General features: G+C 43.2%; 1 protein-coding gene across 5 annotated transcripts in view; it reads right to left on the minus strand.

Moving 5' to 3' along the window:
- LOC117349097 (merlin-like) overlaps nt 1-16,517 on the minus strand; it is a 71,122-nt gene that overhangs the window by 22,666 nt on the left and 31,939 nt on the right. For 3 of the 5 annotated variants that reach the window (XM_033922096.1, XM_033922095.1, XM_033922094.1), the window contains exons 7-14: nt 15,988-16,056; nt 14,332-14,414; nt 12,972-13,047; nt 12,092-12,229; nt 10,576-10,650; nt 8,181-8,294; nt 4,712-4,834; nt 402-619 (exon numbers count right to left, since the gene is read on the minus strand). In XM_033922096.1, coding sequence (XP_033777987.1) covers nt 402-619; nt 4,712-4,834; nt 8,181-8,294; nt 10,576-10,650; nt 12,092-12,229; nt 12,972-13,047; nt 14,332-14,414; nt 15,988-16,056 — 896 coding nt within the window. The remainder of the gene's footprint in view (nt 1-401; nt 620-4,711; nt 4,835-8,180; nt 8,295-10,575; nt 10,651-12,091; nt 12,230-12,971; nt 13,048-14,331; nt 14,415-15,987; nt 16,057-16,517) is intronic. The other 2 variants (XM_033922097.1, XM_033922098.1) reach the window with 2 other exon arrangements.

A 16,517-nucleotide genomic window follows, 5' to 3' on the forward strand; every position in this document is an offset into this window, starting at 1 on the left:
GCGCTGAATGCTCTGCGCTGCTCCTGACACTCACAGAGTTCCCTGAGCTAATAACCGCTATCGCGGTGTAGTAAAAGGGGGGCTAATTATTTATTTTGGAGAACTTTTAGATGAATGTAATTTATTTGTTGTTGTATTGTTTTTTTGATGATTGTGCATGTATTTTTGTGAACCACTTAGGTTTAAGCGAGTAATTGTTTAAATAATTAAATAACTGGCCCTTGATGTAGGCAGTTTACCGAAACATGGGTTATGTCAGGTCAGTAATAAAGATTGGCCTCCATACCCTCTTCTAGTCAGTTGTATTTTTTAGTGTGTTTGGCATATATGCAGGACTGACCCCTCTGGTCCTTAATCCAGGGCAAAACAAATTCTTCTCATTCAGTCCTGCTTTTCCTCACCGTCTGTCTGACTCTTTGATGAGTTTCACAGCTATCAGCTCGGCTTCTCTCATTTTTTGCTCCATTAACCTCTTCTCCTCCTTGGTCTTCAGCGCAGTGACCTCTAACCTGAACCTCTCCTGCTCAGCATCTGCAACTTTCCGGGCCAACAGCTTTGCCTCCTCTTCTGCAATCTGAGCCTTCTCCGCCAGCCACTCAGCTGCTTCCTTTGAACGAAGCTGAAAAAGGAACTTCCATGAGTCACGCAACCAAAAATAAGATTCATATCTATCAACATAAGAATAGCCATACTGTGTCACACAACAGTGGCCAAGACAGGTCACAAGTACTTGGCAGAAACCCAAAAGTAGCAACATTCCATGCTGCCAATCCCATTGGCTTCCTCCAAGTCTATCTCAATAGCAGACTATGGAATTTTCCTCCAGGAACTTATCCAAACCTTTTTTAAATCCAGCTACACTAACTATTGTTACCATATCTTCCAGCAACAAGTTCCAGAGCTTAATTATTCACCGAGTTAAAAAATATTTCCTCCTATTTGTTTTAGGAAGTATTTTCATGTAACTTCATTGAGCATCCCCTAGTCTTTGTTCTTTGAATCTTTCAGTTGTTCTATAGTTTATTTAAAAAATTTCTATACCGTTTATGACTAAACGGTTAACAAGATATATATACATAATCTTAAAATATAACATAATAAAATAAACATACATAGGAACCTTAAAATTCATAGCTAAAAAAATACTAACAAAGCTTTTTACATAATAATAATAATAAATTTATTATTAAAGGGCTTAATAATAATTATTAAATTATTAAATAAATAAATATTAAATAATAAATAAAATATTAAATAAATATTAAATAATAATTATTATTAAATTATTAAATTTATTATTAAAGGGCTTAATAATAATAATAAATTTATTCTTGTATACTGCCCAACCACGAAGTTCCAGGCGGTTAACAACAACGAAGAACTGTACAATCAGTGAAAGGTACATCAGGTTGATAAAAATGGATGACAAGAAGAAGCTTTCATAATTATTTAACGCACTTATCAAACAAGTGTGTTTTTAAAAATTTCCTAAAAACGTTACAAGAATCTGTTTGACAAATAAGCGGGCTTAACCAAGAGATAAAGACAGGATGTTCACCCTCTCCAAGGTTTCTGAGAACGAGAGGGCACTCTCTAAAGTTAAAAGGGGATAGATTCCGTACAAACATAAGGAAGTTCTTCTTCACCCAGAGAGTGGTGGAGAACTGGAAAACTCTTCCGGAGGCTGTTATAGGGGAAAACACTCTCCAGGGATTCACGACAAAGTCAGACAGTTCCTGCTGAACCAGAAAGTACACAGGTAAGGCTAGACTCAGTTAGGGCACTGGTCTTTAACCTAAGGGCCGTCGCATGAGCGGACTTCTGGGCATGATGGACCACTGGTCTGACCCAACAGCGGCAATTCTTATGTTCTTATGTTCCTAAGTTCAGTTTGCCTAGTTGAAAGGCAAATGTCCTATTCAAAAATTTCTTGTAACAACTGTTCTTAAATGAGGGATACATAAACATTAGCTTATTATGAGTGTTTTTTGATGAGGTATAAAAGTTAATAACATGTCATAAACTCAAATTAATATCATAACTGTGGATCATAAACAACTCATCAGGTTTGCCAAAAAAAGTTTGTCTAAAAGAAAGCATCAACTGTGTTTTAAGTAATTTTCTCTAAACATACCCCTCTCACAGCAATTCCGGATACAGTCTACCCCATTTGTAGAAAATCTTTTACATGATTTTAAAAACTGACAGTGAGCCTCACTTTGTTCCAAAAGTCCTGGCAATCAATAAACATAGAAACATGATAGCAGATAAAGGTCAAATGGCCCATCCAGTCTGCCCATCCTCAGCATCCACTATTTCCTCTCTGTGAGATCCCACATGACTGTCCCACACTTTCTTGAATTCAGACACAGCTAGTGGAGTAGTAAAGGCGCTGGCATCCTTCCTCCTCTCCACCCCCCCCCTTCCCACTCCTCCCTCTGCTGCGCGTGCGCCCCACAAACTAGCTACCCGCGTTGACTTCGGTGCTCTCTCTGGGGTCACTTTCAAGACCCGCTCAGTTACTATGTGATTTGCGGGATATCGAAAAACAATAAAACTTAAAACTTGAAGTTAAAAAGGTATGGGGAAGGGGCATACACACACATGGGGGGGGGGGCACGCAGAAGAGGGATGGATAGGAGTGCCACCGCCCCGGGTGCCCCTCACCACGCCACTGGACACAATCTTTGTCACCACCACCTCTACCAGGACACTATTTCACACATCTTCCACACTCTCTGTAAAAGAGTATTTCCTTAGATTACTCCTGAGCCTATCACCTCCTATGCCCTCTCATTACGGAATTTCCTTTCAAATGAAAGAGATTTGCCCCATATGCATTTATGCCATGTAGGTATTTAAACGTCTCTATCATATTTCTCCTTTCCCATCTTTCCTCCAAAGTCTGTCCCCGTACACCTTATGATGAAGACCACCGACTATTTTAGTAGCCTTCCTCAGGACCGACTCCATCCTGTTTATATCTTTTTGAAGGGGCGGTCTCAAGAATTATACAAAATATTCTAAATGAGGTCTCACCAGAGTCTTATACAGGGCATCAATACCTCCTTTTTCCTACTGGCCATACCTCTCCCTATGCATCCCAGCATCCTTCTAACTTTCGCAGTCATCTTTTCAACCTGTTTGGCCACCTTAAGATCATCACATGCAATCACACCCAAACCCACTCTTCTGTCGTGCACAAAAGTTCTTCACCTCCAAACTGTACCGCTCCTTCGGGTTTTTGCAGCCCAAATGCATGACCTTGCATTTCTTAGCATTAAATTTTAGCTGCCAAATTTAAGACCATTCTTCAAGCTTCATTAGATCTTTCTTCATGTTATTCACACTATTTTGGTATCATCCGCAAAGAGGCAAATCATACCTGACAGCCCTTCGCTTATAAAAAATGTTAAAAAGAACAGGCCCAAGAACAGAACCTTGAGGCACACCACTGGTAACATCCTTTTCCTCGGAGCAATCTCCATTGACCAATCAACCAGTTCCTGACCCAGCCTGTTACTTTGGGACCCATCCCGAGGGCACTCAGTTTATTTATTAGACATCTGGGTGGAACACTGTCAAAGGCTTTGCTAAAATCTAAATACACCACATCTAGGACACTCCCTCTGTCCAATTCTCTGGTCACCCAGTCAAAGAAATTGATCAGACTTGTCTACCTCTAGTAATCCGGTCCTGTAAGCCACTGGATTCCAGAAACTTCACCATTCTCTGTTTTAAAAATGTTTCCATTAATTTGCTTTCCACAGAAGTCTGACTTACTGGCCTGGAATTCCCGAATTTTTCCTTACTTCTACTTAAAAAAAAAATAATAATAATTTATATTCTGCATATCCTACAATTCTATACAGATTACAAATTATTCAGATATTGAAACACTTTTCCCTATCTGTCCTGGCAGGCTCTCACTCTATCTAATGTTCCTGGGGCAATAGGGATTTAGTGATTTGTCCAGGATCACAAGGAGCAGTGCAGGATTTGATCCCACAACCTCAGGGTGCCAAGGCTGTAGCTTTAACCACCATTTAAACTCAGCTCAGTTTGGTGAACTTAAAAAAAAAAAAAATACTGTTTATTTTCTTATGTTCTTTTGGAACTGGTGTTATATGCATAACACTTTTTTTTTTTAAGGCAAGAGGTTGTGAGTCCAGGGCTACCCAAAGTACATATGGTCTTGACCTTGAACAGATTTGCACACACCACATTCGGGGTCCCACCCCTGGCCAGCAATCAGGGTCACCGGGAACACTGCAACCGCAAGTATGGAGGTCACAACCAATAAAAGATCAGTAAACTCTGGATTATGGTATGGACTTATATGGTAAGTTGCCATAATTATGTTGAAAATATGAGTGCCATTGTTCTCTTTGAATTCCCTTCTATAAAAAAAATATTTGGGATTTAATTCACAGTGATTTGTAATTGGAACAGAAAGATCAGCCTATTAATCTACAGAGAATAGATTTTTTTTTTTAAAAAATTCCCGCCCCCCCCCCCCTTTTTACAAAACCGTGAAAGCGGTTTTTAGCACATGCTGGCACGCTGAATGCTCTGCGCTGCTCCTGATGCTCATAGGAACTGTATGAGTGTCGGGAGTAGCGCCGGCCTGCGCTAAAAACCGCTATCCCAGTTTTGTAAAAGGGAGGTAAAAGAAGCCAAATAGACTTCAAAAATCCGCCTTCGTCCTTACCAGCGTCTTACTGGCCTCTCTTGCCTCCTCCTCCAGCTGAAACAAGCGCCTCTCCAGATCTTCCTTTGCTCTTTCAGCTTTTTCTCGCAGTTGCTTTTCCCTGAAGAATCTCTGATGCTCCATCTGGAGAACGAAAGAAAAAAAAGCTTGGGGGGGGGGCTCACAATTGCTCTCGCTATAATTGTATCAAATTTAAGGATTAGATTTTTTTATTATTACTAATAAATTTTATTGAATGAAATCCAAACGTAGTACAAGATATGGAAATCGGAAAGAAAAATAAATTTCAGAAACTGCATATAATATTACGATATTCCATCAAGCCCACATCAAGAGAGAATGATACTATAAAGGAAATAAAACATAGGCAATTCAAGATGAACAAAAATCCAACATTGTTCTTTAAACTCCTATTTCAAATCAGATTTCATTTGAGTTTTCCCGTAATTTAAGGATTTGTTCTAATTTAAGGTTACCAGACGTCCGGATTTCCCCGGACATGTTCTCCTTTTCAAGGACATGTCCGGGAGTCCGGAGGGACGGTTTTTCAAAACCTGGTACTTTGTCCGGGTTTTGAAAAGCTTCCCATGAAAATCGCGTCAGGAAGGGGCATCGGCGCATGCACAGACGCAACGCAGTGATATTATTGTGTCGAATCTGCACATGCCATCTGGGGGCAGGACTGGGGGGTGGAAAGGGGTGTGGCACAGGCGGAAAGGGGTCGAACTGGGCAAGCCTGGGGGCATGGCCATGGGTCCGGATTTTCATTTGGGAAAATCTGGTAACCCTATTCCAATTGCAGTGAATCCCAAAGTGCATATTCTTTATCTTGAAATTTCAACAAACATTTGCAAGGAAACTTCAGGAAAAAGTGGCACCCAAAGCTAATACCATAGACCGGTGGTTCCCAACCCTGTCCTGGAGGACCACCAACCAGTCAGGTTTTCAGGATAGCACTAACAAATATGCATGGAGCAGATTTGTATGCCTGTCACCTCTATTATATGTAAATCTCTCTCATGCATATTTATTAGTGCTATCCCGAAAACCCGACTGGCTGGTGGTCCTCCAGAACAGGGTTGGGAACCAGTGCCCTAGACTTAAAAGCCAAAAATTATTTCCATTTCAATTGCGTAGCTTTGGCCACATCAGGAAAACATAAGAACATAAGAAACGCCTTCGCCGGATCAGACCTAGGTCCATCCAGTCCAGTGATCCGCACACGTGGAGGCCCAGTTAGGTGCTCCCTATTGGAGACCCGGATTGCCCATATCCCTTGATATGATTTGCAAGAAGGTGTGCATCCAACTTGCGCTTGAAACACTGAACACTAGTCTCCGCCACAAGCTCCTCTGGGAGAGCATTCCAAGCGCTCACCACTCGCTGTGTGAAACAGAACTTCCTGACATTTGTCCTGAACCTGCTGCCGCACAGTTTCAGGCTATGACCTCTTGTCCGTATCACATCTGAAAATGTCAGTAATGCTTCTTCCTGGTCTATTATGTCAAATCCTTTTAATATTTTAAAAGTCTCTATCAAATCCCCTCTCAATCTTCTCTTTTCGAGGGTGAAAATCAATAAGGATTTTATTATAAGTGAGTCAAGTCTTCTGCTCCTCAGACCAATCAAGGTGGGAAGGGTGGGGACAGTACAGAAGCCATGTTCATAACATCTAGGGGGGGAGGGGTCAAGGAATTTGTGACAGATGAATTTCAGATCATTTATCCTGTAATAGCGTCACTTAAGGTATAGTGTTGCAAGTTTAAAGCATATTGAAGGCTAGATGTCTAACCATCGACTCCAAAAAAACACAACTCTGAGTAGGAGGGAAAATTAATTCTGCACCAACGTTTTACCCTAACATAGAGTCCTTCTACTACGTTGCAGCAAAAACTGGCCTTTATGTGACCTTATGAAGGATTTTTCCCACACACTAAGGCCATTTTTACTGCAGTCTTTTTTATATTTTTTTTTTATTAATGACCATGCTCTAATATCCAACTTCAAAAATATGTAGGGTACTGCAGAATCACAAATCCAACATCTTATTCAATAAGATTCCTTGAGTAATTTATAGTGGGTCTCAAATGTTCACAGTCGCTGCTAGAACACGTCCCGGCGTATAACTATCCTGTGAACTATCATTGGTCCACAAACTTGTTTATTATACTGTTTTATCTTTTTCTATCTTTTTCTATCATATTATACTGTACATTGAGATTATTTAACTTGAATAATCTTCCTATATCAATATTGTGATAGTACTTAGCTCAGGTATAAGTGAACTACCCGGCCATCCCCGACGGAAGATCTCCGTTTCGCTCTCCTTATCTCAGTAGAGCTTCCTCTAATATCGCCATTAGTATGCAGCTATTAAAAGTTTTACCACATGAGTACTTACCATTTTTAGGTGGTAAGGACTCACGCAGTATTCTTACAGTAATCAGTTAGCATGCGGTAATGTGGTCAATACTAACTGATTAGCACAGGAATGCTCACTCTCTGTCCCTTCTGACACACTCCCTCAAAAAAAAAAAAAAAATTGCACGCTAATTTGATAGTTAGTGCAGGACACCTGAGCATGACACACCATTTTAAAGAAAGATTAGGTTCTTATCTCGATAATCATCTTTCATATAGATGTGTCTAGTAGTCCCGAACACTAGGGTTATCTACTCGTATCTGAACTCATAAGTTGGTGCAGAATGATGTCCGTCATCTTTTCAACTCTGCTTCCTTCCCAGCCAGCTGCTCCTGCCCTCTCAGTTTGTACAAAAGCAGTCAAGCATCACTGTAATGAAAGATATAACTAGAAGGAGAGAAACGGGGAAAACTCCTCAACACTATGCTTCTGTTCTGCTCTGTAATAAATATACCAATAATTAACAGTATTAAAACTGATTTTAAAACTGTGTGCAACCAGCACTAACATTTATGGAGCTCGTAGCTACCCCTCTGGTGGAGTGTACTTTCAATGCAATTAGCAGCTGCTTTCTGCGTGCACGCCACGCCAAAAATGTAAACTCGTTCTTGGGGAGGGGTGTTTAATTACATTTGCTCCATAAGACGCACAGACGTTTCCACCCACTTTTTTGGGGAGGGAAAAAGTGCATCTTATGTAGCAAAAAATACGGTAAATATGCAATGGTTCTTCAAAACGTTTCCGCTCTTTCATATTTTTGCAGGAAATGGTTGGAACAGGGAGAAATGGTAAGAGGACATGTCGTAGAATGTCATGTGACTAGTCAGTCAGGGAAAACAGGGTGATTATATGGAAAAGCGATGTAATTTGTTTAAGAAAATAAAAGTGTGGAAAGTTTTTGAAGATCCCTCGTATAGGCACAGGGCTAAACCTAGAACTGGATCAACCCTGTCAAGTGAACCTGAAGCCATTTGGCAGTCTTACGCCAGGAACCCTGTTGGTGCTGGGTTGGGGTGGGGGAGGAGGATCTTTAGCCAGGAAACTCACCTTCCGTCTTGCTTTTTCCTCTTTCGCTTGAGCTTTCATCTGCTGCACCTCGACGGAGTCCGCCCTCCTCCTCCTCATGAACAGCTCGTGGTTTTCAATGCACAGGCGCAAGATCTGTGGAGAACAGCAGCGTCAGTTCTCAGAGCAGTCCCCGGGTGGGTCTGAGCATATCACAAATGCAGGGGTGGGTAAGGACCTGCTTTAACAGCCTGGTTCAAATTGCGAATTAAGTAGGACGTCAACCAATCATCACTTTCCTACCAGCCCGTCAGTGATCGCCTGGTTCTACTCAGCTGCCTCAGCGGATTTTGTAATGTAGTGGTGCTTTGTTGACTGTATATAATTATGCAAATTGCCTACTGATTTGATGATAGAAGTATATAAAATATAAAAATAAATTGACATTTTTTCCAGGCTTACCTAGGGTCTTACGCATATAGTGTAGTTAGATTCTATAAATGGCTCCTACCGGTAGGTGCCTAGATCGGGGTTAATTAGCACTGATAATTGAAAGCACCATTAAAAACCTATTAAAACAATTTTAAAAATTAACTAGCTGATAGAGGTCTAACTCACCTTGTGACAGGCATTTACATCGAGGTGCTCTACCCGAACAGTAAGCATGATTAGGGGTGGAGTTTGGGTGTGCATTGAGTTAGGCACCGGTAGAACCTACCTTAGGTGTTTCAGGCCAAGAAAACCCTGGCCTAATATACCGCTGCCTACGTTTTAGGCACCTACTGGCATCTAATTCATTTAGGCACTGCTAGGCATGATTCAACAAATAGCCAGAGATCCTCTAACCAGTGCCCATGTCAACGTCCATCTTTTAAAAAATGGCCGCCGATCCCATGTCAATCATGTGACAGCGCCGGCTAGAGAATCATGCCTGATTGCGAAGCAGCCCTGTAAAAGAGGGAGGAACTGTGCCTAGTGCCTGCGCAGGAAAACCTTCCTGTCAAAATTTTTCAAGGTTTTCTTCTGCCCGCCGCCGCTGCTGCTGCTGCTGTTTCCCTGCTGGCTGAGCTGATCGCAGCAGGGGAATCCCCGATCAGCTCAGCCACCAGGACTTCCCGCAGCTTCTGGCTTCAGGGCTTCCCCTGCTGGCTCATCAGCTGATCCAGCAGGGAAATTCCCGAAGCTAGCAGCCTTGGGAAGTCCTGCCAGCTCAGCTGATCAGGGATTTCCCTGCAATCAGCTCAGCCAGCGTGGAAAGCAGCAGCGGTGGGCAGAAGACCCCCCCACATACACACACTTGGCAGGAGCCTGAGGACACCCGTGATCCCACCCTTCCCCCCCACACACACACACACACAGAATTGGCAGAGGAGATGCCCACTCCATCCTGACGGCAGGCTGGCCTCTTCAAAATGGCGGGCCTCCCCCTTCCCTGCACACCCTGGGATGTACTGGGAGGGGCCTAAGGCCCTGATTGGCCTAGGTACTCACAAGAATACTTGCAATTCTGGAAAATTGTTGTTTTTTAGAACTTGTTGCTCACGCAAAATAATTTTTTAGAACTTGGCACTCACAGAAACAATTTGCATGCACCCGGCTAATCCTTAGAGGGAGCATTGGCAGGGGGTTCTTTTAAATGCATCACCTCCCCCCCCCCCCCCCGCCGGTACCTCTTCTAGTTGCAACTAGCAGTGAGCAGGGTCTCCACCACTGCTCACACTGGCCTCAGCCCTCCCTCTGATGTCACTATCTGTTCACAGGACCAGGAAGTGACTTCAGAAGGCAGGCTCAGCCGGCACGAGCAGCAGTTAGGAGACCCTGCTCACTGCCGATGACAACTAGAAGGGGTACGGGGGGAGGAGAATGCCCACCACCCCTAGGGAGGGATACCAAGTGCCACCACCCCTCAATATGCCACTGAAATAAAATAACACAGTAACACAGTGATTAAAAGCAGAAAAAGACCCACATGGTCCATCGAGTCTGCCCAACAAGGTGGCCAGTGCCACACCAGCCACTCTGATCGGGCCCCAGTCACCCATGTTTAAATGCTGGTTATCAAGCAAAGTAAATGGTTTACAGTACACTAACCTACAAGAAGCATAATACAGTTTAGAGAGCTCCATCATAGGTGCCAACTCTGTGGTGAGCAAGCTCCTGTGTCCAGGGAGGGGTAATTTGTGTTGCATTTAGCATCCCCAATCATTTTGACAAGTTGGCTAGTATGATGCCAATATTATCCACAGAAGGAAATTACAGAGCTTCAAGAAAATATTTCTTTAACATCTCTCCTGTAGAGAGAGACCTTCGAGAATTGCAAATTATTGATTTTAGCTCCATTATGGCTGATCTAATTTGATGTACTATGAAAGGGTGCCCATTATTCACGTGGACTGTTCCCTCAACTGCTTAAAATTACGCTTACATGTGGCCTTACCAATTTATTCACCTTGAGCTGGGGAGAATAGAACTTGAAAACTTCTGCTTTCTTGTCAAGTGGTTTAATTTTTAGCTGTGGAGGAGGAGAAAAGAGGAACAGTGAACATTCGGATGAGAGCACCTCCCTTGGTTTTTTGCAAAGTGAGCGGACAGAAGGTTGACTGTGGTCTCAGGCAGCCCACATGGTATGTGCTCCAGATCTATGGATAGCTTGTGGTCAGGCTATTGGCTGAGGAAGGACTTGATGTACCAGCCAGCTCCTTTGAAAAGTCATTCTCATGAAAGGGATGATCCAGACATTTTTTTGTAAGTGTAAAAAGATTGAAAAGTTAGGCTACTTTTCCTCTACCCAGGGTATCAATTTATTTAAAGTTTTGGAACTTATAATCTCTTCCATGCGTCCAGCCACAGATCTATTCTTATGGTTTTGGAAGGGGGTTTCAAATTTCTAAGGCATGAAAGAAAAAAACCAATTTGGAAGTCATTTAACCAGCCTTTTATTTTCAGAAGTCAAACATATTTGGAAGGGGGTTTTTGTGACAAAACTGGTGTTATACTGCAATCCTGAGGCTACCAAATGATGTTATATCACCTAGGACAGAGAGAGTCAGTCCTGTTATTACTTGACTGCCTGCTGCTTACATGGATTTCTCCACAGGATGTGGTAACTGTAAAAACCAGTACTGGATCATATTAGACTAGGTTAGATTGTGTCACCTGTGAGCAGGGGAGCCTTATCTAATCATTCCTCCAGGGCTATGTTGATATAAGTGTAAAGAGCCTTAGCCAATAGGGATAGGAGAAGTCAGTGGATGCTGTGGATAGACCATTTGGTCTTTATCTGCCGTCATGTTTCTATAACCTTAAAGTTCTATGACATCACAATGCAGGTGTAAAGAGCTTTAGTCAATAGGGATAGGAGAAGTCAGTGGATGCTGTGGATAGACCATTTGGCCTTTATCTGCTGTCATATTTCTATAACCTTAAAGTTCTATGACATCACAATGAAGGTATAAAGAGCCTTAGCCTTTATGCTGTGGATGGGCCATTTGGCCTTTATCTGCCGTCATGTTTCAATGTTTCTTTATGCAGTGGTGTAGTGAGGGAAGGAGGCACCAGGGACAGTAGCATCAAGCATCACCATGCCATGCATGGCTCCCCCCGCACTCTTTGCTGTTGGACCTGGCCTCCCCACCCCTGTCTCTTCAAATCTTCACCTGAAGTGAGTAGCATCTCCTACCTGCTGCTTACACCAGTCTCAAATCTCCCTCTGATGTCACTTCCTTGTCCCCACACAGAACTAAGGCTGGCGCACCCAGCAGGTAGGAGATGCTGCTGGCAATCGACGAAGATTTCAAGAGGTGGGTGGGCGGAGAGGAGGAGAGCTGCCAGTGCCCGGGACAGTTCGCTACACCACTAAGATGACCTCTGCTCACACTTACTGCCCTTCTCAGCCCCCAGGGTTCCCTCCCTTTTCCAAAACACACACACACAAAATGTGACACTGCACTTACCTCTTTATCACTATAAGAAATATTTCTAATTCTGTTCCATTCAAAAGACTTAATAGGTAATAATTTATCAGCAATGTTGTAGATATGGATACCCTTTGCATCAACACCAAGAAGGAGATCAGCTTGGTTCTTATTGTGCTAAAAAAGGAAAAGCACATAAAACATTTTGTGAAATGACAATCAGACAGAATTTCTCTGTTCTCTTTAAACTGAGTGGGAGTCCTCCACCTTCTGTCCTGCCAATGGGGGGTGCTGTTTCACGGCCACCGGGAACCTGCCTGTCTCTAGTGATTGAAAGCACATTATTGAAGCACTGGCCCCCACTGACAGCAATGCACTTGGAGGACATCTGTTCAGTTTAGAGGGAACACTGCCCCCCCCCCCCCACCCCCATCCCCTCCAAACTGGCTATTGTGGTGAAACTGAAAAGCAGTGAATTCAAGATGGGGTCACAGAATGACTCTGGGGCAGACTGTGCCAGTCGATTTTTCCCCCATTGCCTTTATGGGCTTATAGTCCTGTTGTCCTTGCAAAGGTACAAGTGTTTAGGTGAATGGATGGAAGAGATATGTGGAAACACTGAATTTATACAGGAGTAGGGTTACCATATTTATGAAGTAAAAAAAGAGCACACATGACTCTGCCCCAGCTCCACTCTTGACCCCTACCAGCCACTTAATCCCTCCATTGCCCCAGGTACATTAGACAGATGGTGAGCCTCCTAGGATAGACAGGGGAAAATGCTTGAGTACCTGATTAAATTCATGCAAATCGTTCTGAGCTCCCCTGGGAGAAGGAGATAGAGAGAGAGAGATAGATAGATGACATTTCTGGGTAAATCCGGACCTCTGGTAATCCTATAAAGGAAAAACATACTTACAGCAATGGGAAAGTAAGTCACCCCATACATGGCCAGGTCTTGGGCAATTTTAAGATAGTTCATCTCAGCTTCATCCCTGAAAAAACGTGGAAAGATGAAAAACAACTGTGAACGTGGGGTGCATTCAGAGGTTCTTTAGGATTCCATGTCTCTTCCTGACTCCAAAAAAACCTTGGGCATGTTGAACTGTTTCCCAATATACACCATCTCGCCCAGCGGTCCGCTCCCGCGGTGGCCCACCAGGTCCGTGACCTGTGAAGTGGTTTTTGTCCACTTTTATAACCTACCTCTAGTTCTATCTGTACCCTTCAATCCCCCTATCCTCTAGGAACCTATCCAAAGTGCTTGAACCCCCGTAAAGGGCTCTGGCCTATCACCTCCTCCTCCTGCTCATTAGAAAATACAAAAAAAATAATTGTTTACTATTTACTGTACACTTGATGTAAGTTATAAAATGAATAAAGAATTTAAAAAAGAAAAAGAAAAGAATAAACATGAAAATCCTGCAGTGTGTAAAAAAAAAGAAAATACAAAAAAATGCCCATGTTGTTTATGTTCAAACATTTTATTAAAGGAATAAAGTAAAAATACATATAAATTATACAGAAAGATATTATTTAAAAATAATAAATCATTCACAAATGTTAAAATTCTAATCCATATATTATATAAAATTCTATCATTCCTTCAAACATTTTATATAATAAACCATAATCCCCCCGCCCCCCATCCATTCCCCCATTTCCTCCCTTCCATCTCATAATCAATTCTCCCTCCCAGGATGAAAGTTGACAAAAATAAAGAACTGGAATGGAATTTAAATAACCTTAGCTTCAACGTAAATCGTTGAGAATTAAACTTCTTGCTCTAGGCCCATGTTGTTTAAATCCTCACCTTAACCGGGTCCCCAAAAACAAATGTATGCACTTTCGTCTGCACACAGGATAGGCAGACTTCAAAGAGCAGCAGAGTCACTTCCTCCAAACTAGTCTTATTTTGAATCCACCCCTTCATTTCTGATAAAGAAACACAAGCGTAAAATCCAGACCCCAGGCCCACCCAGTTCTACCCATCCCCATCCCATTACGCTCGTATCATGCCCCAGCCTCACCCCTAGACCCATCCCCCCTCAGCCTGTTCTCTTCGGTCGGGAGGGCATCCACGCATGTGCGGATGCCCCCCTCCCGATGCGATCTGAAGAGGAAGCTTTTCAAAACCCGGACAAAGTGCCGGGTTTTGAAAAGCCATCCAGAAGCCCAGACTTGGCCTCCAAAAAGAAGACATGTCCGGGTAAATCCGGACGTCGGGTAACCCTACTATCATTGAATGTCTTCTCTGAATGCAGATGCTTTCACAGTACCTTGCAATGCCTCTATGTCCCACATAGCAGGCTGTGATTCGTGATTCCCACATGTCTGGTGTCATCTGATATTGTTTGAGGACCTATGCAGAAAAAAAGGGTAGAATTTGTTGACAGGTTATGCAGTGATAACCAAGAACTTACCAATGAGTACTGTCTCTTGCCAGGACTGTCCATTGGCTCAGTTTAGCAGAGTTTACTCTGGTGACCCTACAGACAGCCAGGTTTTCAGGATATTCACAAGGAATATGCACGAGATCAATTGGAATACCACAGGAGTATTGAACTTTGGCTCTCACCAGGTTGGGTTTTCAGCATTTCCCCAATGATAAAGGGGGGGTGGAACTCCTCTCACACGAGGAAAGACTAAAAAGGTTAGGGCTCTTCAGCTTGGAAAAGAGATGGCTGAGGGGAGATATGATTGAAGTCTACAAAATCCTGAGTGGAGTAGAACGGGTACAAGTGGATCGATTTTTCCCTCTGTCAAAAATTACAAAGACTAGGGGACATTTGATGAAGTTACAGGGAAATACTCTTAAAACCAATAGGAGGAAATATTTTTCACTCAGAAAATAGTTATGCTCTGAAACGCGTTGCCAGAGCTTGTGGTAAGAGCGGATAGCATAGCTGGTTTTAAGAAAGGTTTGGACAAGTTCCTGGAGGAAAAGTCCAGTCTGTTATTAAGACGTGGGGGAAGCCTCTGCTTGCCCTGGATTGGTAGCATGGAATATTGGGTTTTGGCCAGGTACTAGTCAAAGAGGACTCCCAAAACCTTGGCAGAAAACTCAATCTGTAAGGTGGATCCAGAAACCAAAACTACAGAAAGGGGAAGACAATCCAATTTTGGGCCTAACCATAATAATTTGATTAAGCTTCATCCGGACCGACTGAGCCCAGGCTTGAAATTTTGATATACAGAGATTCACTTTAGAAACTAGGTCAGTAGTATCCAGGTCTATCTCTATCAATATGAAAATTTCGCCCACATAAGGAAATTTTTGAAAGATTGAAAATGTAGTTCATTCTGTGTTGTAACGGTATTTTATTTTTGTTAAACCGCAGAGATCTGAAGGGTAATGTGGTATGCAAGTGTTATGTTATGTTTATGTCAGGTAGATGTTTGTGTTGTTTTGTGCCCATCTATAACCCAAAATGCATGTCTAAATAAGCACTGTTGTCAGGGCAGGATTAACCAATAGGCATGTGCCTAGGGCCCGAAATGGTCAGGGGGGCCCGATGAAGGAGGGCATCAACATAGTTTTTTCCAAACGGCGATGGGCTCCTCCAGCATTGATCGACAACGCGGGCCCGCCCCCCAATCGGCAACGCGGGCCCCACCCTGATCGGCAACGCGACCCCCCCCCCCCCATCGACGGAAAGTAAGACAAGCGAGCAACGCGGGTAAGAAAGGCAACGGGAACTGTAATTGTGCAAGCGGTGCTGCTTGCCCAAAGCTTCCCTCTGACGCAGCTTCCTGTTTCCGCCTGGGCGCATGGTGGGGTGGGGCGGGGCAGGGGGGCCCAGTGTACTTGTGTGCCTAGGGGCCCTCGACGAATTCATCCTGCCCTAACTGTAGTATGTTGAAACATTACACCTTTAGAATCACATTATTTTTGTCTCTGACCAGTTGAAAAGATTACAAAAGTAATTACTTACTCTTTGGGGCAACAGCTCATCTTCAGACAGGAAACCTGGCTTGTATAAGTTTGGATCGTAGTCTCCATACTGTGAAAAAAGATCACAGATTTGTACTGACAGTATGCATTCCCTTTCCCAACGTTTGAGTTTGTAGACTTGTGATGACGATCACTGGAAAGCTGTGGTAAGAGCCAGAATATATGAGTAAAGGGGTTGTGTTGTGGACATAGAGTGAAAGTGTCACAGTGGTTTACAGACTAATTGATGCATGAATGTCAAGCTAGATCAGGGGTGTCAAAGTCCCTCCTCGAGGGCCGTAATCCAGTCGGGTTTTCAGGATTTCCCCAATGAATATGCATTGAAAGCAGTGCATGCACCTAGATCTCATGCATATTCATTGGGGAAATCCTGAAAACCCGACTGGATTCTGGCCCTCGAGGACTGGAGTTGCCCATGTCTGGTCTAGAGCAGGGGTAGGGAACTCCGGTCCTCGAGAGCCGTATTCCAGTTGGGTTTTCAGGATTTCCCCAATGAATATGCATTGAAAG

This window comes from Geotrypetes seraphini, chromosome 15 (assembly GCF_902459505.1).
Source record: "Geotrypetes seraphini chromosome 15, aGeoSer1.1, whole genome shotgun sequence".
In the NCBI taxonomy this organism is placed as follows: Eukaryota; Metazoa; Chordata; class Amphibia; order Gymnophiona; family Dermophiidae; genus Geotrypetes; species Geotrypetes seraphini.